The following is a 26,533-nucleotide window of genomic DNA, read 5'->3' as shown; positions in this document are numbered from 1 at the left end:
TATCTGCCAAGATTTTAATTCTGATTGTCTGGATTTAACCAATCGTTCTGATTTATAGGCTAATTTGGGGAGAAATTAGGTTTTTGTAATATTGAGTTATCCAATCCATGAACATAGTGTATTCATTTATTCGGGTATTCCTTGTTTATTCTCAATAATACTTAAAAAATTTCTGGGTAATAGTCTAATCTTTTCCCTGTTAACTAGTTTTTAATATATGGCATGAGCATTTATTAGCTATTTGTTTTGATAACCTGGGAATGATACGTCTCTGTCTCTGCCTGCTTATGTCTGTTTCTTGCAATATTTTCCACAGTGGTCATCTCCTAAGTGGGTCATATATAACCCAGGGACTGTGCAAGAGTCTGTTCAGTTATGGGAAGAAAATACTCAGATGCCTCCCTACATTTATTTTAATCCAAAAAAAAAAAAAAAAAAAAAGAATGGAGAAATCTAATGTACGGTGAAATGAATATAGACAGTAATACCGCATATTATCATTAGGTAATGTGGTAAATAGAGCTATGCCGGCAATCATTATAACATGTAGGTGTATCAAAGTTACACAATGTTACGTGCCAAATTTATTCAGTTGAAAACAATAAAAGTGAGTTAGAAAAAAAATAATGAGGAAACTTAATATATAGATTCACATTATAAGTTGACAATCCTATGAAAGAAAGGTTTCTTAGAAGAGTAACCAAATATTTTGGATGCCCCTATTCTACTGGAGTTATGTCCAGAATTGCTCGTACCACGTTCCCTGAATACCGCTATAGCTCTTTATCTTCTCAGAGTCCCAACAGTACTCCCCTGTGTGTTCATTGTTACTGCTTTCACTACATATTTTGGACATATACATGGTGATGCTGTTGCCCGAGTTTCGTGAATGATACTCTGTTATCAGTGAAACCCACCCCAGTAGCAGGAGTAGAACTTTTCTCCCCTCTGTAACCTCCATCTACATCGTGCATCTTTTTCCTGTAGTAACATCTCATCACAGTTACATGCTTACACGTTTATGTGTGTTTGTCAGATTATGTGCTCCTTGAGGACAGTGACGTGGTGTTATTGGTCTTCAGATTCTCAGAGTAGGAGAGGTCTTTATGGCACGTAGGCACGTACCACGACCCCGGTAACTTGGCACAACGGTGAGGACCTTTCCAGTCAAGTGCACAAGTAGACTTGCCATAACACATTTTCTAATTGCCTGTGCATGGCGAACTCCCTGATGGTTCTCTGACAGCTGTTCCATGCCTTCCAGTTCTGATTACTTACACTTAAACACAAACGTGCTGTTTCAGGGATCCTTATCATTTGAGGATGTGACTGTGGGCTTCTCCCAGGAAGAGTGGCAGCACCTGGACCCTGCCCAGAGGACCCTGTACAGGGACGTGATGCTGGAGAACTACAGCCACCTTGTCGCAGTGGGTAAGGGGTTGTTTGCCATGTAGACTCCTAGTATGGACATCCTTTCTTGATTTGAAACCTGTAGAAGCTTCGTTGAATTTAGTGATATGGAGGCTTGATACTCAAGTATTAAGGGGAAGGATTGTTGAAACACCATAAAGAATGTTTTATTTTTCGGGGCTCCTGGGTGACTTAGTCGGTTAAGCATCTGACTTTGGCTCAGGTCATGATCTCACGGTCTGTGTCAGGCTCTGTACTGACACCTCAGCCTGGAGCCTTCTTCGATTCTGTGTCTCCTTCTCTCTCTGCCCCCTCCCCCCCCAAAATAAATAAACATTAAAAAAAAAAAAAAAGAATGTTTTCTATTTCAATGAAAGATTGTATTTGGCCCTTGAAGCTTCGTTTTCTGTGTTCTTCAAAGGCCCTGAAACCCATGGGCCTAGCCTAGTTGCCATGTCGTTTCCCATTCACAGGGTGCTGCGTCCCTAAACCAGACGTGATCTTCAGGCTGGAACAAGGACAGCAGCCATGGCTCGTAGAGGAAGAGTCCCTAGACCAGAGCTGCCCAGGTGAGTTAGTATGTGTTAAACGGATGGACACCTGATGGCATGGTATGAATTCCTTTTATTCTCAGGTGCTTGCTTGTATGTTCATTTTCACATTCAGCAAATACTGAGTACCCACTGTGTGGCACGAAGGTTTTAGGTGCCAGAAATACTTCAGCAAACTAAATTTGTTCCTCACTTCGTGGACCCTGCATTCTGATAGGGAGAGAAAGATAAGAAACAAACAACAGTTCATACGTAATACGCAAACGCATGATATGCCAATAAAATAGCGAGGAAGTTAAAGATGAAAACTAATGAAATGTTATACTTGAGAAAAGAGGTTCAGGAAGGCATTTGGGTGATATCAACTTGAACGGAATGAGGTGAGGATTATGGATGGCAGAGGAGACATTAAATGTCAGTCTACCGAGGCAGGAATGTGCTTGGTGTTTTTGAGGACACACACGTGTCACTGTGGACTAGGGGAAATGAGTGAGCAGAGAGTGGTAAGAGTTGACATTGTGGAGGTAACGGAGCTCAAATTACATAGGGCCGTTCAGGCCATGATAAAGACTGATTTTATACTGAGTCAAATGAAAAGCCATTGGTAGGATTTTACCTACTAAGCAACATATGCTTATTTTTCTTTTAACTTTTCTCTCTGGCCACTGGGCAAAGAAAATACTACTGGGGCAGAGGGATGAAAGGGAGACCAGCAGGACAGTACTGCAGTCTCTGAGAAGGGGGGATAGGTTACCCCTGGTTGGGAGTGGCGGAGAAGAGTGGCCATGGTTGGCTTCTGGTTATGGTTTGAAGGTGGGACCTATAAGATGTGCTGTGAGTTGGATGAGGAATGTGAGGGAAAGAAAGGAGTCAGCGACTCCAAGGATTTCATCCAGAGCAATTGGATGAATGGGTACCGGTTGCCAAGATGGGGGGAGATTGGGGAGAAGCAGTTTAGAAGTCATAGGAGTTTAGACTGCACATACCAAGTTTCAGGTGATTATAAACTGTCCAGGTTTACCTGGGAGTAAGTAAGCATTTGACTGTTTGAACAGAGGTAGTTTAGGGGAGACCCCAGGTTGGAGATGATTTATTTGGAAATTATCAATTTATGGTAGTACTTAAAGTTTTTAAATTTAGTGTCTGAGCCTAAGGGACCAGACAGCCTCTCCTTAGAGGTACCAAAGAACAGATCTGAGAGGTCTGAAGACTGTCCCCTGGGCTACCAGCTTTCAGAAGTCATTAAAATGAGAAAGCTCAGTGAAGAAGAGAGACAAGCAGTTTGGGGATAAGGTGGAAACAGAGAATGTGGCGTCCTGTAGCCAAATTAAGACAGTTTTCAAAAACAAAATGAACGTTTTGAAGAATATGTAACGTCAGCCTTTTTTCTCTCTCTGCTCACAAACCATCCAGAAGCATTAAGGAAAATGAACCACATACATGTCACTATGACACGAGAGGATATCTGAAATCCCAAATCAGTGCAGGTGTAAACGGTGCGAAATTGGACAAATCAAGGAGCGTGTGTATCAGCAGGCGGGTAGAAAACAAAAGCATTTCTGATGCTCTGGGGGACTGGCGCAGTGCTTTTCATGAACAGAGTGCGTAGTCTGAGGTGTGAAACGTAAAACTTAGATTAACAGCAGTGCTGTGCCCTAGATGGCTGAGCTCCCTCGGATGCAGTTTGCTTCTGCCAAGCAGATGTAGTAAAGTGTAGAAACCAAACATATCTTCCAGTAGCCTCTTCTGTTCTGTGATAGCGCAAGAGAGGCTTTACGTCTGGGAAAACTGCCTCACAGACGTCTAAATGTGGAGAGAGAATCTTACGCGCTCTTAGCGGGTACTTGCAGGCCACAGGATTTGAAGCAAAAACTCGCTCGGTAACAATTGGTAAGGATGTGCAGACCTTCTACAAAAATGAGGGAAGCGGTTAGGAGGAAAGGAAAGTTCCAGACGGCAGTTGCCTTGGTGACCAGAGCTCTGTAATTAGCACATCGGGTCGCTCGGACCAACAGGGTATTGTCAGAGTCTTCATGTGAACCGCTGTGTCCCAGAGCGGCGCGTCGGAGAGGTGGAAGGGAGAACGATAGATCTGTGGTCTTCTTCCTGTTCTCCTTTATTAGATGCAATTGTTCTGTAGAGGTTTGACTACCTTTCTTTTCTGGATTGCATCAGACAGTTTGTCTGGGCAGATGCTGGGGCCCCAGAGCCTCCGTGGGTCCAGTTCGGTTACCGGGGCACGTAGTTTCTGGAAGTCAGCTCGACACCCGCTGTTCCTCACTCTGGAGTGACAGCGGTGCCAGCCTGGTGACCCGACGCAGGGATCGCCAAGAGAGAAGCCGCTGCCAAGGCCGCTCTGGCTATGAAGGAAGGCAGAGTTTGGCTGATCTATAAACTGAGTCCAGTACATGTGCAAAATGCTTGTTCATAAGGAATTACCTTGTCAGCCTAAGACGTGACTCTCTTCCCTTCTCTCGAGTAAACCTTGTGCAGCGTGCTGTTCCTTACAAAGCTCACCTCCTTTCAGCCTGAGTAATTGAACAGGAACCAGCACAAAATACATACGAAACTGTTGCAAGAGAAAAGGGAGGACAAAGATCGGCAAGAAAGATAGTAGGTGATTGAATTGTCATTTGATCAAAGTAGTCATAAAGTAGATAAATAGTGTGACCAAATATTAAATAATGAGTTTCAAAAGAGAGAACTAATGGAATTAAATACCTCTGTGATACAAGTTTTTAAGGAAGATGTTAATAGAAAACAAATTGTGGGGTGTCAAAGTCAGAAAAGAATTGAAACAAAAAATAAAATCACAGTCAAGAAAGGAAATCGGAGGAATCGCAAGAAAAAACAGATAGTGTTGAAATTACATTCAGAAGGAAGTGAGACATGCGAGCGAGAAGCAGCTGAAATGAGTCCTGAAGATTAGAGCTCCCCCGCATGCTCTGCCTACAGTTCGTCCCCCAAATGGGAAAGTAAAGGAAATAGAACAAGTATTTAAAATAATCCAGGAACACTTTTTGTTGGGGGGGTTGGAGGGAGAGGTGCAATTGAATCTGTATAAAAGGGCCAGTCGCATCCACATTAGGATAGAGTCTAATAAAGAGACGGGATTTCAAAAACAAAGAGTCAATTTGATAACCAGCCAATATAAGAGAAAGTCCAACTAGCTTCAGACTTCTCCATAGTTAAATCTGTAGGTAAGAATTAGCACAGCAGTTCCTACAAAATCCTTAGTGTGTTCCATTGACAGTATTATACCCATTTAAGAGGATCTTCTTTAATGAGGAACAAATCTTTTTCGAATAGGCAAGAACCCTAGGATCATTGTTCCTGGAAGCCTCTATTAGAGAATGAGTATCAGGTAACCAAGGAGTGACAGAAAGAAAGCATGGTAAAAAGACTGGTGGTGGGCTTTGAATTTAACTGAAGAACTAATTAAAGCAATTGTGGGAGCTAGCTGACAGAAGAGAATGTACCAGTTGCAAATCTGGGCAACACAAAGGCTGGGTGTCCGTGTAGATAAAAGGAGGCTAAAAACAAGTGGAGAGCAATGAAGGTGTATGAATACACCTGTTATAACACGATATGTGCATTCCTGAAAAATCACTGCTCCATGTGAAGCAGTAAACTACAAGTCACTGGGCTGATGGCCAAATGGGATTGGGGCTAGAACACTCAAAAGCTTTGTCAGTGACACAGTGAGATAGCACCGTTCGAGTCTCCAGCTAGAATTTTGTATTCATTTATTTCTCCTTTCAGTTCTGTTAGGTTTTGCTTTATCTATTTAAAGATTTATTATTGGGGCGCCTGGGTGGCTCAGTTGGTTAAGCGTCGACTTCGGCTCAGGTCATGATATCACGGCTCATGGGTTCGAGCCCCGCGTTGGCTCTGTGCTGACAGTTCGGAGACTGGAGCCTGTTTTGGACTGTGGATCCCTCTCTCTCTGCCTCTCCCCTGCTTGTGCTCTGTCTCTCTCTCTCTCTCTCTCTCTCTCTCTCAAAAATAAACATTAAAAAAACTTTTTTTTAAAGAATCATTAAGAATTATTAAGTGTATAAATATAAGAATCTTTATGTTCTTCTCTTAATGAGATGACCCCGTTATGATGATGTCTCTATCTCTCGTAGAACTTTTTGCTCTGAAGTGTGCTTTGATATTCATACACCTACTCCACAAATCCTAGGTAAGCCATTTATTAGCTTAGACAAGTCACTTAACCTCTGTGAGCCTCTGTTTCCTCATTGTATATTTCAATAGTAAGACCTTTGTCACAATACGTACGAGCATCAGATGAGGCAAGGTACAAATCACAGTGCCTTGCTAAAATAGGCATTCAGGAAGTTTACACCTCCAGCTAACATTTAACTAATGCCCTCCTAAAAGCTTGGGATACATCAGAGATACATCAAGGATTCTGCTTTCGTGGAGCTTAGATTCAGGAGGGAGGCATAGAGGTAAGGACCATAGACGAAGAAGTAGACAATAAACAAGGGTGCAAATAATTTAATCTTATAATTTCAGGTCATGCTGAATGCTATGAAGGGTTTTATTTTTTATTTTTTTAAATTTTCTTTTTAATGTTTATTTTTGAGAAAGAGAAAGAGCCCCCGCGTGCACACACATGTGAGTTGGGAGCATAGAGAGAGGGAGACACGGAATTGGAAGCAGGCTCCGGGCTCTGAGCTGTCAGCACAGCACTCGAACTGATGAACCGCAAGATCATCCCGAGCTGAAGTCAGATGTTAACCAACTGAGCCACCCAGGCGCCCCATTATGAAGGGTTTTAAAGATAAGAAAATGAGGTGATGTGATCGAGGGCATTTGGGATAGGTGGACTGTTTAAGCCAAGTGGCCCACGTGGCTTCTTCAAAATTTTAGTTGAAAAGGACCTAAACCATGTGATCCCTGAGAAGAGCGTTTTCTGAGAGAGAGGGGAGCGCGCTTGACTTGTTGGGTCAACGGCAGGACGGCTGGTATGGCTCTGGCGTGGCAAGTGCAGTGAGCAACAGCATGGAGTAAAGTTGGAGACCTCAGCATGAACTTGATCTTGATGTTCTCAGCCATGCCGCTAAATTTGAATTTCATTCAGATAAAACTGTGGGGGTCTATTGCAGTTTTTAGGTAGTGACAGAGGCTAGAATATAACAGAATTTTGAACTTCATATGTGATTCCTTGTACACATGGCTCCATAATCCCTTGGGGTCTCTGGCATGAAAAGAGGGTCTTTGGTATACTGGGCTGACCGGATGCTGGGGGCCACTAGACCGCTTCAGCAAGGGGCTGGCTGCCACCAGCGGCCTGTGATTTAATCATTCAAGCCTGGGCAATGAAACCTCCGTAAACACTTCTAAACAACAGAGTTTGAGGAGTGTTGAGTTGCGTGCCCGGAGTTCCACATGCTCACACACCGCTCATGTCCCAAACCCTTGCCAATGTGTGTTTTCCTTCTGGCTGTTCCAGAGTTGAATCCTTTATAATAAACTAGTAATAAATAAGTAAATTGTTTTCTGAGTTCTGTGAGTTGTTCTAGCATATTATCAAATCTGAGGTGGGCTCGCTAGTCACAGGAACCCTCAGTTTTTAGTCAGAATGCTGGAGGCAAAAAAAGAAAGACGCATACATAGTACCTTCACCTTTCTTTTAATTAACGTTTCCATGTATATCTTTTTCCATCTTTTTACTTTTTTTGTTGTTAAGTTGATTTATTTGAGAGTGAGAGCATAAGCGGGGGAGGGGCAGAGAGAAAGGGAAGGAGAGAATCCCAGGCAGGCTCCACACTGCCAGCTCAGAGCCCAACTCTGGGCTTGAACTCCTGAACCATGATGTCTTGACCTGAACTGAAATCAGGAGTTGGAGGCTTAACCAACTGAGCCACCCAGGTACCCCTCCATCTTTTAACTTTTAGCCTATTTATATTTAGAGTGGATTTTCTATCGATAGCATTCAAAGACCCATATGGTTGGGTCTATTTTACCTAGTGTGAAAACCTCTATTTTTTTAATAAGAATATTTCAAGCATTTAAGTGTTTGCCCTATGGAATACAACATCTTTAATTTATCAGTCTGATTTCAAATGACATACTAGTTTACATGTAGCTTTGCAATCTTATGTCAATATACTTCTGTTCCTCCCATTCTATGTGATATTTTACTTCAAACCCCACAAGGCATCTTTTATTTACTTTCTTTTTTTAAACCATTAGCACTGTATTTCTTTGTGTAGCTTACTCTTTCTAATACTCCTTTTAGTATTTCTTACAACATGGATGTGTTGGCAGTGAATTCTCTCCACTTTTATTTGTCCAAAGAGCCTTTATTTCCTCTTCATTTATGAAACGTGTTTTCTCTAGATACAAAATTCTGCATTGACACTCATTTCTGCACATACTTGAAAGATTCACTTCATTTCCTTCTGGCTTAACGTCCCTCCTCCTGTGATTTTCAAGTGTTTGTTCTTCTGTTCTTTAATATTCTGTTTTGTTGCTTTCAAGATTTTCTTTTCATTTTGGTTTTCAGCTGTTTAGCTTTGATTTGATTTTGAGGTTTTCTGGGTATTCCTTGCTGTTTTCTCAGTTTCCTTTTTCTTTTTTTTTTTTAAGTTTGTTTATTTTGAGAGAGAGCACGAGTGGGGGAGGGGCAGAGAGGGAGAGAGAGAATCCAAAGCAGGCTCCGTGGTCAGCGCAGAGCCCGATGTGGGGCTCGAACTCGAGAACTGTGAGATCGTGACTTGAGCCAAAGTCAAGAGTCAGATGTTCAACTGACTGAGCCCCCCAGGTGCCCCTGCTTTCTGTTTCTTAAATTTGTGGTTTGATGTATTTCATCCTTTATTTTTGGCAGGGACTGCAGTTACTTATGTGTGGCTATATTTGATTGTGTTCCATAGTCCTTGACTGTCCTGTGTCAGGAGAATTTCATCAGTGTCTGTGCTGCATTTTCAGCCGCCCTTCCAAGCCTGTGTCACAGAGGGTTTACCTCTCTCCTCCTGTTCCTCTTGCAGCAGTTGACTGAGCTGATGCTATTTCAAAGAGGAATAAAGCCAGACTCCAGCTAAAGGTGACAGATACAGATTTTATTCAATAGCTATGGGAATAGTAAGTGAGAAGCTTCAGTAAAACTGAGCTCACCTCCAAATACTGCTAAGGCAGCTAGGAACTTATAGCCAACAATCTGGGGGGATCACTGGATAGAACAGTACTAAGAGGGACATCAGGGGTAGGGGGATTCTTGCTAAATGCAGACCAGGCACATCAAGGGCAGGGAATAAGGAACTTGATCAGATATCAAGGGTGAGGGGCTTCCCACTAGACTGACTTAAAAGGACTCTTGCTAGAACCGAATTCAGCCTGGATAAACATGGAAAGGCCTAGTTGAGAACAGGGCTCAGTGGAGCCTAACTAAGGTTTAGTCAACGGGAGAGTTCTTGTCGGAGCATATTGTAAAACTTGGGTTGATCCTGAAATAAACGATAGAAGCCGTACCTTTTATTGTGTAATTTCGTTGTAAAATTCTAATGGAGAGATTACTAGAAAAGAGAATATGATCCCCAAAAGGATGCTGGAGATGAGAGAAAGAGCAGTTAGTGATAGGAAATTAGAAAACATCCAGGTAAATCTGAACAATAATGTGTATAAAATGAAGATATCTAATGTGTGGGACTAAAAAAGACACTATGATCTGCAAAACAATAACTGCATATAAATGAGGTGAGGGGTGGTCAAATTGAGTTTGATACTTCTTTTATTCAGAAAAAGAGGTTCAAGATTTTGAATTACTTCAGATTTTAAGTTAAGTATTTATGGTAAGATTAACGGAAAGCCACCTAAAGCTGAGAAACCAGTGTGTGTAACTTTCAAAGTTGTAAAGAAGAAAAAGTAGAAAAGATACAAAATTAGCCCAAAAAGGAAAGGAGAATCAATAGAATGGATAACTGTGGCCAATGTAAAGTACCAAGTAAAATGCAAGAGAGGACTTTGCAACATTTCGATAATCACCATCGAACCGACTAAATTTATCTGTTAGAAGACATCTTGTCAAATTGGATCTTCAGAATAGGGTAATGCCTTCCTATGGCTGAGATACCAGGTTTTCATTTATCCTGAGAAGTCCATGTTTCTGTCTTCATCTTTTGCCCACTCAACATTCAGCGTTCTACTTGCCTGTGTAGGACGTCCTGGGTAGGATATCCCGATCCCTTCAGTGTGGCAAGAACTAATATTACAATTAGCATTTACAAATCATAGATTTTCCCCACTTGATTTGTTACATTCTCTGAGTCTTCCACTCTTACAACTGACCGTCACGGTATTTTATTTTTCTACCTTCTTCCGTCCTTCCTAATGTTAGATCAGTATTGTTGTTACTTTGTAAACTTTGCAAATTATTTCTATTCTCATTTTGCACTGACATCCCCCAAAACACTTGGGCATACTGTTTTACCCTTTGATGGTCTAATTCCTAAATGAAATTAGACTTTGCCCCACAAAGCATCTGATTTATCATGTTAATATCCTGAGTTATATTTTCCCCAATATGTAATATAGCAAATTTAAGTCTTCCTCCTTTAATGACCCTTAAATATGGCTACATCTCATCTGTGTGGCTAAACTGGTGCTAAACTGGTGCTAAACTCCCATTTAATCCTTCTTCCTGAGTTTTACCCCCAGATATGCTTTCCTGCCCTACAACGTCACATTTCATTTCTAATGTATTTGGTAATTCTTGTGAATTAATACATGAAGAGTACATGGAACAGTACCTGGCTCACGGAAACGGTCTGTTACTGTTCCTGTTGTGAATATCATCGTCATGAATTTTAAGTTTACACTCAGCTTTCCACACCTTTTGTAATGTAAAATGTTCCTTCATTGCTTTGGTTTACATTATCTGCTGTAGAACCTGGTTCCTGATGGTGTATGGATTTTGAATGAAGCTATTATTATCTGGATTATAATTTTTTCTGAGAGCAAACTTTTTTTTGTTATATAACATAGAGTAGATATTGGATCATTACTTAATTCATTAACTGTGACTCTTGAGTGAGAGAGCCTATATACATTCATTCAGAAAATACTATGAGAAATTAATTTCTAAACCCACATGTTGGGTTATAAACCTGTAGATTCTCGTCCAAAATTATAAATTTGATCAAGAACAAACTTGATCTTTGTTTTGGAAAGCACACCACTTGTTAAGGACCATTACTTCCAGAACCCACTCAGATGAATTTAGAGGAAAGCAGATATAAATACTTCTGATACCATAGTTTGCGGTTGGAAAAAGAAAAAAAAGACTACTGAGTATTCTAAATTTCAGCAATTAACAGGATATGTTTATGTTTCAAGGGAGTATAATCTAACATTGTGATAGAATGAGATGTATAGAATGTGATTGATTTTAAATTTCAGTGTATGTGGGACTTGAAATTGTAGAGAAGTTTGTGAAGACATGAGTTATGAGACATGTCATTTTCCTGAAGAATGAAGTTGTGAGCAAGTCCAAAGTGGGAATGTAAGCTCGCTGAGTGAAAAGTCTTGGTTGAACTTGAACAAGTTTTGGCAAATTAATAGTCTGGCATTTGTAGAAAGAAGACATTTATTATGTTGAACAACATAATTAGCTGAACAACAGCTAATTATGTATATTGTTGGTAAAAAGTCCCCCCCCGCCCCCCCAGAATTATAACTGCAGTCTGTTTGCTGTGCTGGCACTTAGAGACAATGAGCTGTGAATAGGTTTTACGTTGTATGTACCAAGCAAGAAGGTAACGTGAAGTATGGCTGAGAATTCTTAGGGTAAGTAAATATAAATACCTTTTAGTGTTTTAGGTCAGGTCTTCCACGGTTATGAATAAAACCAATAAAGGTGGAGATCTGAGTGTCAAGAAAAAATTATTACTATTATATCAGAGCGTGTTTAAAATGGGGGAAAACTAGCATCTGGTGGTAGTAGAGGTTCCCTTTTGAACAAACTCTGAGACTAAGCTGAATATACCACAACTAAAAACAGTTGATGGATTTGGTCATTTCAGCCTTCTTTCTCATCTGATTTCATATTTCCTGGTAGACATTTGTAAGTAACATGACTGGAGGGAAACTTAGAAGCTCCGTTACAGGAGTCCTTTCACAAGCACAAAGAAATCGGTGTTTTGGGGATTTAATTTGGCATTGACAGTATAATAAGTTAACGTGTAACAAAATAGACATAATTAAAAAAATTTTTTTTAAGTTTATTTATTTTGAGAGATAAAGAGACTGGAGGAAGGGCAGAAAGAGAGGGAGGGAGAGAGGGAATCCCAGGCAGGCTCCATGCTGTCAGCACAGAGCCTGATGTGGGGCTTGAACTCACGAACTGTGAGATCACGACTTGAGCTGAAACCAGGAGTCAGACATTTAACTGACTGAGCCACCCAGGCACCCCAAAACAGAGGTAATTTTAAAAAGAAGGGGATGAAACTGGAAACATGTAAACCATAGAATTTAGGTGCACAATGTAAGGATGGGAAGAAAATTACCTAAAGTCTGATCCTTCAGAATATCAGATCATCCCCCTGGTACCTCTTTAGGGCATTCTCATCTCCTTCTTTTTTTTTTTTTTTTTTTTTTTTTTAATTTTTTTTTCAACGTTTTTTATTTATTTTTGGGACAGAGAGAGACAGAGCATGAACGGGGGAGGGGCAGAGAGAGAGGGAGACACAGAATCGGAAACAGGCTCCAGGCTCCGAGCCGTCAGCCCAGAGCCTGACGCGGGGCTCGAACTCACGGACCGTGAGATCGTGACCTGGCTGAAGTCAGACGCTTAACCGACTGCGCCACCCAGGCGCCCCACCTCTCATCTCCTTCTTTAGGGCCTCTCTAGTTCTCTGTATTTCCCATTCCTAGATCAGCCCCCTTTTTTTTCAATGACTGTTTCCTTTTCTTCACCGTGCTTTATATTTATTTCTACTGTGTATATGAAGTCTTGAAGTACATATTTGTAAATTGCCAAATACAGTTGTGTTTGTTATAAGTTTCTATCCCCCTTTTTTCCACCCTGTCAGGTTTTATTTCTTCTGATACAAAAGGATGGGGCAACACGACTATTTGGATCTGTCTTATTTCATAAAACTAAGTCAACTGTGTAAAAGGGCATTTGTTTGTAAGTGTAATTTCATCATAATTACCATAAGATTCATTACTTATGATTGTTGTGGTTGTTTTGTTTTTTTCCTTCATTTCTAGAAGTCTGCAAAGTTGATAACCAACTAGAACAGAATCAAGAAATCCAGCACAGACATTTCTGGCAGGCTCCATTTATCAACAACAAAACACTGACTGTACACAGAGGTAATGTATTAGGAAACATTTTTAATTTCAGCACAGACAGCATTCCTTCCATAAAAATACCCTGTAAATGTGACTCATGTGGTATGAATTTGAAATGTATTTCAGAATTAATTATTAATAAGAAAAACTATTTAAGTAAGAAGCCTGATGACCTCAATCCATGTGGGAAATTGTTCCTTCATAGTAACCCTGAAAAAACCCAAATGGGGGAGAAACCTTGTGAATTCATTCAAAATCAAAAATATGTAAGTCGTAATGAAGATTTCATTCCATATCAGAAAATTAAAAATGTACAACAATGCTTAATTCAAAGGAATAAGGAATATGAGGAATACGGGAAAGAGTTCCATGAGAAGGCACTTGTCCCATATAACCAAGCTTGTATAGGAGAGAGTCCTTGTGAACATAATGAATCTGATAAAACGTTCTGTAATAATGCAACCCTCGTGGCCCGTAAGATAGCACAAAGAATGGAAAATCTTCATGAGTTTAATGAATACGGTAAAACATTTGAGAAGTCCTCCCTCTTGAAACCTAGAGTTCATTTAAAGGTGAAGGGTTATGAGTACATTGATAGAGTGGTTAGTTTCAATAGGAGATCAGACTTCCCTGACACAGGAGATAGAGTATTTGAATATAACAACTTGGGAGAACCTTTCTGGGAGAAGTCCGTTCTTAATACAACTCCGAGAACACACGTAGGAGTCAAAGTCCATGAATGTAACGAATGTGGAAAAGCATTCTGCAAAAAGTCAAAACTCCCCAAACACCAGAAAATACATCCAAGAGAGAAACCATACGAATGTAAGGAATGTGGGAAATGCTTCTCTCGGAAATCCCTCCTCACTTTACATCAGAGAATCCACACAGGAGAGAAACCCTACGAATGTAAGGCCTGTGGGAAATGCTTCTCTAGGAGTTCACACCTCATAATTCATCAGAGGACTCACACAGGAGAGAAGCCCTATGAATGTAAGGAATGTGGGAAGTGTTTCTACCATAAGTCCTATCTCACGGTACACCAGAGGATTCACACAGGGGAGAAGCCCTATGAATGTAACCGATGTGGAAAAACCTTCATAAGCAACTCAGTCCTCACAATACATCAGAAAACACACACAGGCGAGAAACCCTATGAGTGTAATCAGTGTGGGAAATTCTTCTCCAGAAACTCGTACCTTACAGTACATCTGAGAACTCACACAGGGGAGAAGCCCTACGAATGTGAGCTCTGTGGGAAAACCTTCTGTCACAAGTCAGATGTCACAAAACATGAGAAAACTCACATAGGGGGAAAACCCTATGGATGTAATCAGTGCGGGAAAACCTTTAGTCGTAACTCGGGCCTAAAAGTTCATCAGAGAACTCACACAAAGGAGAAACCCTATGAATGTAACGAGTGTGGGAAATCCTTTTCTGAGAAATCAGTTCTCACAGTACATCAGAGGATACACACAGGCGAGAAACCTTACAAGTGTAATGAATGTGGGAAAACCTTCTACAATAAATCGGACCTCACTAAACACCACAGAACTCACACAGGTGAGAAACCCTATGAATGTAAGGAATGTGGGAAATTCTTCTCTAGGAATTCATACCTTACAGTACACCAGAGAAGTCATACAGGGGAGAAACCCTATGTGTGCAAGAAATGTGGGAAAACTTTCTACCTTAAGTCAGACTATACAGTACATAAGAGAACACACAGAGGGGAGAAATCCTATCACTGTAATCAGTGTGGGAAGACTTTCACTTGCGGTTCAGTCCTCAGATCACATCAGAGAACTCACACAGGTGAGAAGCCCTATGAATGTAACGAGTGTGGGAAATCATTTTCGGAGAAATCCGTTCTCACCGTACATCAGAGGATACACACAGGGGAGAAACCTTATAAGTGTAACGAATGTGGGAAGTCCTTCTATCATAAGTCAGATCTCACTAAGCATCAGAGAACACACACAGGAGAGAAACCCTATGAGTGTAAGCATTGTGGGAAAACCTTCAGTTGCAACTCAGGCCTCAAAGTACATCAGAGAAGACACGTAAGAGAGAAACCCTATGAATGTATTGAGTGCGAGGTAACTGCCAAGAAATCAGTTATCACAGCACATCCAAGGTTACACACAGGGGAAGAAAAGTAGTAAATATAGCGGTGAGAGGAATCTTTCTCTCGTGAGTCATACCTCAAAATACCATGGAAAATTTACAAAAGACATGACTCAAAGAATGTAAAGAATGGCAAATCTCTTACCAGAAGTCATCTTCCAGAGCAAACGAGAATACTCATAGGGGAAAACACTCTGAATTTGATGAATGTTTGAAAATCTGATGTAAATAAGACAACTAAAAATGACTGCATGTGGAAGAAAGCCTACTAATACGTGTAGGGAGTATGGGGGATTATTTTATTATGAATTAGAGCTTATTAAACCAAGAATTTACATAGGAGGTAATCCTGTCAATCAGAGATATGAAAATGTTCTTCCAGAATTTGGCCATTAGTAATCAGACCACATTTGGGAAAAACTGTCAGCATCTTACATTTTTTTTGAGACCTTCGTCCACAAGTTGTACTCATTTGTAGGTCGGAGGAGTAATAGGGGGGATACCCAAAGAATGCAGCAAACGTAGTTGAGCAACTTTATCAGAAATGCCCTTTGTTGAGCAACACAATTGATACTGAGAGGAAGTCCTAAACGTGTTTTGAATGTACAGGCTTTAACAAAATCCAGACTTTATTATATCTGAAGATTGTATTGAAGGAAGTATGTCTTTAGGAAATATGGACAGGAATTTTCCTTTAGATCTCTTATCCCTAAAGTTATGCTTTTCTCTGATCTCAAAATTCTTTAATAGAAATAAAGCTGATGGTAGACATTTATAAAAATACTAACCATGCAACGTGAAGCTTTTGGAAAAGAACAAATAAACAGAATAATCTTCTCAGTCTCTGATTTCACTTTTGGAGAAACACGTGTCACCCCGTGACATTCCCTATCATGAGCCATCGTATGTTTTTGATTAGTCCGCCCCCCAACTATGCTGTTACCTCTGCAAATAATGTGTGATGGTCTGGTTCCTCCTGGGATCTACTATAGGGGTTCCCACCGTGGACTAGCCCAGCCCAGAATGTACACCTCCACCAGCCAGGGGCAGTCTGAAGGATGTGTCTGTTTCCTCTTCGTAGGTTCTGGAACCAGAAATAACATTGAGTGTATACTCTGTAGTACTCTAGTGCATATGACCTTTGTGCCCCAGTTCAAATTTACAGGAAGAGCATCTTAGCTTTGTTGCTTGAATTCAAGCCTGTTGACCCAATGATAGCCTGGCTTTCCAGGGGGGAGAAACTTGACATATTTCCTATGTGTGTCAAATTATGAGCAATAGCATAACCATTGTGTGCCTGTGTGCCTGCTGCAGGTTGGAAGTAATGTACTATGAGAATAGTTGAATTATCTGTATACCGTCCTCAAAACTATCCCATACCCTATAACTTTTTCCACCTTCAGCACTTTTCTCGATTTACTTAATATTGATCCATGTCTCATTACTTATACAATAATATTTTAATGTATGTTTGTGTGTGTGTGTGTGATTGATTTGCTAGGGTATCGGTGGGAACACGTGTTTTGTAACTTGTTTTTGTCTTCAGATGTATGGTTTTGATATTTATACATATGCTTTAGTTGATTTGTTTTAATAAAGCATAATATATGATTATGTAACTGTAACAATAATGTCTATTTTCCTGTCTGATTTTCAAAATTTTAAGAGTTTCATTATTAAAACAATAATGTTTCAAAATTAAAAAAAATCAACTCTGGGCAGTCATTTAAATATGGTTAAATATACCCTATTTAAGTATCCAACTTGAGTTTTATTTTATATATATATGTGTGTGTGTGTGTGTGTGTGTATAAATTTACGTCCACATTAGTTAGCATCTAGTGCAACAATGATTTCAGGAGTAGATTCCTTAGTGCCCCTTAACCCATTTATCCCATCCCTCCTCTGACAACCCCTCCCGTAACCCTCTGTTTGTTCTCCATATTTATGAGTCTCTTCTGTTTTGTCCCCCTCCCAGTTTTTATATTATTTTTGTTTCCCTTCCCTTATGTTCATCTGTTTTGTCTCTTAAAGTCCTCGTATGAGTGAAGTCATATGATATTTGTCTTTCTCTGACTAATTTCACTTAGCATAATACCCTCCAGTTCCATCCATGTAGTGCAATGGCAAGATTTTATTCTTTTTGATTGCCGAGTAATACTCCATTGTATATATACACACCACATCTTTATCCACTCATCCATCGAAGGACATTTGGGCTCTTTCCATACTTTGGCTATTGTTGATAGTGCTGCTGTAAACACTGGGGTGAATGTGCCCCTTTGAAACAGCACACCTGTATCCCGTGGATAAATGCATAGTAGTGCAATTGCTGGGTCATAGGGTAGTTCTATTTTTAGTTTTTTGAGGATATATATATATATTTTTTTTTTTTTAGTTTTTTTTTGTTTTTTGTGAGGATATATATATTTTTAAGAAAGATCTGTTTAAACATTTTTTAAAAATATTTATTTATTTTTGAAAGAGAGAGCACAAGTAGTGGAGGGGCAGAGACAGAGGCAGACACAGAATCTGAAACAGCCTCCAGGCTCCAAACTGTCAGCACAGAGCCGGATGTGGGGCTTGAACCCACAAACTGCGAGATCATGACCTGAGCTGAATTTGGACGCTTAACCAACTGAGCCACCCTGTCACCTCCTACTTGAATTTTAGTAAGAGTATACTCACACGTATTACTTCTACAATTAAGAGAGACAACACCCTCATCACCAGGAGGGTTTCTCCTTCCCCTTCCCATCCACTCCTGGGACTTCCTCCTCCCTCCTGGCCCCTGGCAACCAGTGATCTGCTTTCTGTCACTAGGTTAGATTGATGTTCTTAATATCATTTCACATAAATGGATCTATACAAGATGTCCTCTTGCTCATCTGTCTTTTATTCTGCATGATTTTGAGATGCATCCATGTTTTAGCACGTATCAGTCACACATTCGTTTTTATTGCAAAGTTGTATTTTATTGTATGCATATATTACAGCTTCTTTATCCATTCTGTTTCCACTTTTTGATTATTAAGAACATAGCTGCAGTGAACTTCTTGTGCATTTTAATGTAGGCGTGTTTTTATTTCTCTTGGGTAAATATTGAGGAGTAAAATTTCTGGGTTTGTAGGTTAGTATATGTAATGTCTGACATGTCTGAAGTGCTTGTTACGTTTTGCATTTCCGTCACCCTTGTGTGAGAGTCGCAGTTATTCACATTTTTGCCAGTACTTTGGTACCGTGACTTTTGACTGTAGCCATTTTCATGTGCCTAGTGGAATTTCCCTGTGCTTTTCATTTGCATTTCCCTAATAATGATGTTATGCATCTTTCAAGTCCTGGCCATTTGTGTATCTTATTTTGTGAAGCATCTGTTCAAATCGTTTGCCCTTTTCATAGTTAGGTTGTTTGTCTTATTTGTATTGATTGTGAATATTCTCCCCCAGTGTGTGGCCTCTTAAAAAGCTTTTCATTTTGATGGGGCGCCTGGGGGCTCAGTCGGTTAAGCCTCTGATTTCGGCTCAGGTAATGAACTCACGGTTCGTGAGTTCGAGTCCCACATCGGGCTCTGTGCTGATAGCTCAGAGCCTGGAGCCTGCTTCAGATTCTGTGTCTCCCTCTTTCTGCCCCTTGCCCACTCACACTCTGTCTCTCTCTGTCTCAAAAATCAATAAGCATTAAAAATTTTTTTTTTTGTTTTTCATTTTGATAAAATCCAGCTTATCGGTTTTAATATTTTCTAAAAAATCTATACAGACCCAGTAGCATCGAAGATTTTCCCCCTGTTTTCTAAATGCCTTGGCTCTATGTTTAGGTGTATGATCTGTTTTGAATACATATTTGTGTATAGTGTGTGTTAAGCGTCAAAATTTAGATTTTTCCATTTGAACATTCACTTGTTTTAGTACTATTTATTGAAAAGACTGTCTTTTCTCCATTGAATTACTTTGGTACCTTCTTAAAAATCCCAGTTGATTATTTGTATTTGTGTCTGTGTTTTTGGGGGTTCTACCGTGGACGCTTTTTTTCTGTCTCACTAACCTGTTTATCTTCTCTACATTGTCTGTATTCCCGTACCTTTGTTAATAAGTCTTTAAATGAAATTGTATAAATTCTCTAGCTTTGTTCTCTTGTCCAGTATCGTTTGGACCTTCTAAGTCTTTTGTGTTTCCACATACATTTCAGCATGAACTTGTCGATTTCCAAAAAAAGAAAAGAAAGGCTGTTTTAATACTGCTTTAGGATTTTATTGACTATGTAAGTCAGTTTGGGGAAAGTTGACATCTTTTTTATTTATTTATTTATTTATTTATTTATTTATTTTTTATTTATTTTTGGGACAGAGAGAGACAGAGCATGAACGGGGGAGGGGCAGAGAGAGAGGGAGACACAGAATCGGAAGCAGGCTCCAGGCTCTGAGCCATTGGCCCAGAGCCTGACGCGGGGCTCGAACTCACGGACCGCGAGATCGTGACCTGGCTGAAGTCGGACACTTAACCGACTGCGCCACCCAGGCGCCCCGAAAGTTGACATCTTAATAATATTGATTCTTCTGATCCATGAATATGATCTCTTTCCCTCCATTTAATTAGATCTTTAATTTCTTGAAGCAGCGTTTTGTATTGCCAGAGTATGGATATTGTGTGTTTTATTAGATTTATCCCTAGGTCTGTGTCTTATAAGCAGTACTGTTTATGTACTTTCACTTTTTGGTTGTTCTTTGTTAATCAGTAGCAGCACAGTTGATCCCTGTGTATTGACCTTGTTTCCTGTAACCTTGATAAGCAAACTTCATTTTGGTGGCTTTTTGGTTAAGGTTTTCTAATGATGGTATATGACCATGTCTCTTGCAGTTCCTTTTTAATCTTTATGCTTTTTATATCTTTTTTTTTTTTTTTTTTTTTTTTTTGCCTTTTCTGCATTTTCAATACAATGCTGAAGAGAATTGGTGACAAGATATTCTTGTCTTATTCTGTCTTTGGGGACAGCATTGAGTCATTCACCGCATGTCTCATGTCCGCCATGAATGGTGTTTTCTACTTGAGTTTGCTCAGAGTTGTATCATGTATATGTGCTGCCGAAGCGAGCACACAGAGTTGTATCATGAATGGAGTTTGATTTTTGTCAATTGGTCTTTTAAGCACAAAATCTAATAGTCATATGATTCCTTTTTAAATTTTTCTAATATGATTAATTTATATATATTTTAAATGTTCAAATAACCTTGTATTTCTGGAATAAAATCCAGTTGGTTGTGACCTGTCATTTATTTATTTATTTTATTTATTTTTTATTTTTATTTTTTTAATATATGAAATTTACTGTCAAATTGGTTTCCATACAACACCCAGTGCTCATCCCAAAAGGTGCCCTCCTCAATACCCATCACCCACCCTGCCCTCCCTCCCACCCCCCATCAACCCTCAGTTTGTTCTCAGTTTTTAACAGTCTCTTATGCTTTGGCTCTCTCCCACTCTAACCTCTTTTTTTTTTTTTTTCCCTTCCCCTCCCCCATGGGTTTCTGTTACGTTTCTCAGGATCCACATAAGAGTGAAACCATATGGTATCTGTCTTTCTCTGTATGGCTTATTTCACTTAGCATCAAACTCTCCAGTTCCATCCACGTTGCTACAAAAGGCCATATTTCATTCTTTCTCATTGCCACGTAGTATTCCATTGTGTATATAAACCACAATTTCTTTATCCATTCATCAGTTGATGGACATTTAGGCTCTTTCCATAATTTGGCGATTGTTGAGAGTGCTGCTATAAACATTGGGGTACAAGTGCCCCTATGCATCAGTACTCCTGTATCCCTTGGATAAATTCCTAGCAGTGCTATTGCTGGGTCATAGGGTAGGTCTATTTTTAATTTTCTGAGGAACCTCCACACTGCTTTCCAGAGCGGCTGCACCAATTTGCATTCCCACCAACAGTGCAAGAGGGTTCCCATCTCTCCACATCCTCTCCAGCATCTATAGTCTCCTGATTTCTTCATTTTGGCCACTCTGACTGGCGTGAGGTGGTATCTGAGTGTGGTTTTGATTTGTATTTCCCTGATGAGGAGCGACGTTGAACATCTTTTCATGTACCTGTTGGCCATCCGGATGTCTTCTTTAGAGAAGTGTCTATTCATGTTTTCTGCCCATTTCTTCACTGGGTTATTTGTTTTTCGGGTGTGGAGTTTGATGAGCTCTTTATAGATTTTGGATACTAGCCCTTTGTCCGATGTGTCATTTGCAAATATCTTTTCCCATTCCGTTGGTTGCCTTTTAGTTTTGTTGGTTGTTTCCTTTGCTGTGCAGAAGCTTTTTATCTTCATAAGGTCCCAGTAATTCACTTTTGCTTTTAATTCCCTTGCCTTTGGGGATGTGCCGAGTAAGAGATTGCTACGGCTGAGGTCAGAGAGGTCTTTTCCTGCTTTCTCCTCTAAGGTTTTGATGGTTTCCTGTCTCACATTCAGGTCCTTTATCCATTTTGAGTTTATTTTTGTGAATGGTGTGAGAAAGTGGTCTAGTTTCAACCTTCTGCATGTTGCTGTCCAGTTCTCCCAGCACCATTTGTTAAAGAGACTGTCTTTTTTCCATTGGATGTTCTTTCCTGCTTTGTCAAAAATGAGTTGGCCATACGTTTGTGGGTCTAGTTCTGGGGTTTCTATTCGATTCCATTGGTCTATGTGTCTGTTTTTATGCCAATACCATGCTGTCTTCATGATGACAGCTTTGTAGTAGAGGCTAAAGTCTGGGATTGTGATGCCTCCTGCTTTGGTCTTCTTCTTCAAAATTACTTTGGCTATTCGGGGCCTTTTGTGGTTCCATATGAATTTTAGGATTGCTTGTTCTAGTTTCGAGAAGAATGCTGGTGCAATTTTGATTGGGATTGCATTGAATGTGTAGATAGCTTTGGGTAGTATTGACATTTTGACAATATTTATTCTTCCAATCCATGACCAGGGAATGTCTTTCCATTTCTTTATATCTTCTTCAATTACCTGCATAAGCTTTCTATAGTTTTCAGCATACAAATCTTTTACATCTTTGGTTAGATTTATTCCTAGGTATTTTATGCTTCTTGGTGCAATTGTGAATGGGATCAGTTTCTTTATTTGTCTTTCTGTTGCTTCATTGTTCGTGTATAAGAATGCAACTGATTTCTGTACATTGATTTTGTATCCGGCAACTTTGCTGAATTCATGTATCAGTTCTAGCAGACTTTTGGTGGAGTCTATCGGATTTTCCATGTATAATATCATGTCATCTGCAAAAAGCGAAAGCTTGACTTCATCTTTGCCAATTTGGATGCCTTTGATTTCCTTTTGTTGTCTGATTGCTGATGCTAGAACTTCCAGCACTATATTAAACAGCAGCGGTGAGAGTGGGCATCCCTGTCGTGTTCCTGATCTCAGGGAAAAAGCTCTCAGTTTTTCCCCATTGAGGATGATGTTAGCTGTGGGCTTTTCATAAATGGCTTTTATGATCTTTAAGTATGTTCCTTCTATCCCGACTTTCTCAAGGGTTTTTATTAAGAAAGGGTGCTGGATTTTGTCAAAGGCCTTTTCTGCATCGATTGACAGGATCATATGGTTCTTCTCTTTTTTTTTGTTAATGTGATGTATCACGTTGATCGATTTGCGAATGTTGAACCAGCCCTGCATCCCAGGAATGAATCCCACTTGATCATGGTGAATAATTCTTTTTATATGCTGTTGAATTCGATTTGCTAGTATCTTATTGAGAATTTTTGCATCCATATTCATCAGGGATATTGGCCTGTAGTTCTCTTTTTTTACTGGGTCTCTGTCTGGTTTAGGAATCAAAGTAATACTGGCTTCATAGAATGAGTCTGGAAGTTTTCCTTCCCTTTCTATTTCTTGGAATAGCTTGAGAAGGATAGGTATTATCTCTGCTTTAAACGTCTGGTAGAACTCCCCTGGGAAGCCATCTGGTCCTGGACTCTTATTTGTTGGGAGATTTTTGATAACCGATTCAATTTCTTCGCTGGTTATGGGTCTGTTCAAGCTTTCTATTTCCTCCTGATTGAGTTTTGGAAGAGTGTGGGTGTTTAGGAATTTGTCCATTTCTTCCAGGTTGTCCAATTTGTTGGCATATAATTTTTCATAGTATTCCCTGATAATTGTTTGTATCTCTGAGGGATTGGTTGTAATAATTCCATTTTCATTCATGATTTTATCTATTTGGGTCATCTCCCTTTTCTTTTTGAGAAGCCTGGCTAGAGGTTTGTCAATTTTGTTTATTTTTTCAAAAAACCAACTCTTGGTTTCGTTGATCTGCTCTACAGTTTTTTTAGATTCTATATTGTTTATTTCTGCTCTGATCTTTATGATTTCTCTTCTTCTGCTGGGTTTAGGCTGCCTTTGCTGTTCTGCTTCTATTTCCTTTAGGTGTGCTGTTAGATTTTGTATTTGGGATTTTTCTTGTTTCTTGAGATAGGCCTGGATTGCAATGTATTTTCCTCTCAGGACTGCCTTCGCTGCGTCCCAAAGCGTTTGGATTGTTGTATTTTCATTTTCGTTTGTTTCCATGTATTTTTTAATTTCTTCTCTAATTGCCTGGTTGACCCACTCATTCGTTAGTAGGGTGTTCTTTAACCTCCATGCTTTTGGAGGTTTTCCAGACTTTTTCCTGTGGTTGATTTCAAGCTTCATAGCATTGTGGTCTGAAAGTATGCATGGTATAATTTCAATTCTTGTAAACTTATGAAGGGCTGTTTTGTGACCCAGTATATGATCTATCTTGGAGAATGTTCCATGTGCACTCGAGAAGAAAGTATATTCTGTTGCTTTGGGATGCAGAGTTCTAAATATATCTGTCAAGTCCATCTGATCCAATGTATCATTCAGGGCCCTTGTTTCTTTATTGACTGTGTGTCTAGATGATCTATCCATTTCTGTAAGTGGGGTGTTAAAGTCCCCTGCAATGACCACATTCTTATCAATAAGGTTGCTTATGTTTATGAGTAACTGTTTTATATATCTGGGGGCTCCAGTATTTGGCGCATAGACATTTATAATTGTTAGCTCTTCCTGATGGATAGACCCTGTAATTATTATATAATGCCCTTCTTCATCTCTTGTTACAGCCTTTAATTTAAAGTCTAGTTTGTCTGATATAAGTATGGCTACTCCAGCTTTCTTTTGGCTTCCAGTAGCATGATAAATAGTCCTCCATCCCCTCACTCTCAATCTAAAGGTGTCCTCAGATCTCAAATGAGTCTCTTGTAGACAGAAAATAGATGGGTCTTGTTTTTTTATCCATTCTGATACCCTATGTCTTTTGGTTGGTGCATTTAATCCATTTACATTCAGTGTTATTATAGAAAGATACGGGTTTAGAGTCATTGTGATGTCTGTATGTTTTATGCTTGTAGTGATGTCTCTGGTACTTTGTCTCACAGGATCCCCCTTAGGATCTCTCATAGGGCTGGTTTCGTGGTGACAAATTCCTTCAGTTTTTGTTTGTTTGGGAAGACCTTTATCTCTCCTTCTATTCTAAATGACAGACTTGCTGGATAAAGGATTCTCGGCTGCATATTTTTTCTGTTTAGCACACTGAAGATATCGTGCCAAGCCTTTCTGGCCTGCCAAGTTTCAAAGGAGAGATCAGTCACGCGTCTTATAGGTCTCCCTTTATATGTGAGGGTACGTTTATCCCTTGCTGCTTTCAGAATTTTCTCTTTATCCTTGTATTTTGCCAGTTTCCCTATGATATGTCGTGCAGAAGATCGATTCAAGTTACGTCTGAAGGGGGTTCTCTGTGCCTCTTGGATTTCAATGCCTTTTTCCTTCCCCAGTTCAGGGAAGTTCTCAGCTATAATTTCTTCAAGTACCCCTTCAGCACCTTTCCCTCTCTCTTCCTCCTCTGGGATACCAATTATGCGTATATTATTTCTTTTTAGTGTATCACTTAGTTCTCTAATTTTCCCCTCATACTCCTGGATTTTTTTATCTCTCTTTCTTTCAGCTTCCTCTTTCTCCATAACTTTATCTTCTAGTTCACCTATTCTCTCCTCTGCCTCTTCAATCCGAGCCGTCGTGGTTTCCATTTTGTTTTGCATTTCGTTTAAAGCGTTTTTCAGCTCCCCGTGACTGTTCCTTAGTCCCTTGATCTCTGTCGCAAGAGATTCTCTGCTGTCCTGTATACTGTTTTCAAGCCCAGCGATTAATTTTATGACTATTATTCTAAATTCACTTTCTGTTATATTATTTAAATCCTTTTTGATCAGTTCATTAGCTGTTGTTATTTCCTGGAGATTCTTCTGAGGGGAATTCTTCCGTTTGGTCATTTTGGATAGTCCCTGGAGCGGTGAGGACCTGCAGGGCACTTCCCCCGTGCTGTGGTGTATAACTGGAGTTGGTGGGCGGGGCCGCAGTCCGACCTGATGTCTGCCCCCAGCCCACCGCTGGGGCCACAGTCAGACTGGTGTGTGCCTTCTCTTCCCCTCTCCTAGGGGCGGGATTCACTGTGGGGTGGTGTGGCCCGTCTGGTCTACTTGCACACTGCCAGGCTTGTGGTGCTGGGGATCTGGCGTATTAGCTGGGGTGGGTAGGCAAGGTGCACGGGGGCGGGAGGGGCAGGCTTAGCTCGCTTCTCCTTAGGTGATCCACTTCAGGAGGGGCCCTGTGGCAGCGGGAGGGAGTCAGATCTACTGCCGGAGGTTTGGCTCCGCAGAAGCACAGAGTTGGGTGTTTGCGCGGAGCGAGCAAGTTCCCTGGCAGGAACTGGTTCTCTTTGGGATTTTGGCTGGGGGATGGGCGGGGGAGATGGCGCTGGCGAGCGCCTTTGTTCCCCGCCAAGCTGAGCTCTGCCGTCCGGGGGCTCAGCAGCTCTCCCTCCCTTTGTCCTCCAGCCTTCCCGCTTTCTGAGCAGAGCTGTTAACTTCTGACCTCCCAGACGCTAAGTCGCGCTTGCTGTCGGAACACAGTCCGTCCGGCCCCTCCGCTTTTGCCAGCCCGACTCGGGGGCTCTGCTTGGCCGGCGAGCCGCCCCTCCGCCCCGGCTCCCTCCCGCCAGTCCGTGGAGCGCGCACCGCCTCGCCGCCCTTCCTACCCTCTTCCGTGGGCCTCTCGTCTGCGCTTGGCTCCGGAGACTCCGTTCTGCTAATCCTCTGGCGGTTTTCTGGGT

The 26,533-nt window shown here is 40.6% G+C and overlaps 1 protein-coding gene across 11 annotated transcripts in view; it reads left to right on the top strand.

The window, feature by feature from the left end:
• The window catches only part of LOC131493663 (zinc finger protein 883-like), a 29,916-nt gene extending 12,893 nt beyond the window's left edge, over positions 1–17,023 (top strand). For 8 of the 11 annotated variants that reach the window (XM_058698263.1, XM_058698261.1, XM_058698264.1 and 5 more), the window contains 3 exons: positions 1,305–1,431; positions 1,884–1,979; positions 13,182–17,023. In XM_058698263.1, coding sequence (XP_058554246.1) covers positions 1,305–1,431; positions 1,884–1,979; positions 13,182–15,427 — 2,469 coding nt within the window. In that variant the 3' untranslated portion in view covers positions 15,428–17,023. Of the gene's footprint in view, positions 1–1,304; positions 1,432–1,883; positions 1,980–6,091; positions 6,148–6,169; positions 6,419–13,181 lie in introns of those variants that run through there. The other 3 variants (XM_058698270.1, XM_058698262.1, XM_058698271.1) reach the window with 3 other exon arrangements.
• Positions 17,024–26,533: the final 9,510 nt, after the last annotated feature.

Source organism: Neofelis nebulosa, chromosome 13, assembly GCF_028018385.1.
Source record: "Neofelis nebulosa isolate mNeoNeb1 chromosome 13, mNeoNeb1.pri, whole genome shotgun sequence".
Classification (NCBI taxonomy): domain Eukaryota; kingdom Metazoa; phylum Chordata; class Mammalia; order Carnivora; family Felidae; genus Neofelis; species Neofelis nebulosa.
Note: the sequence above shows the minus strand (reverse complement) of the source record. Positions and strands in the feature narration are given on the sequence as shown.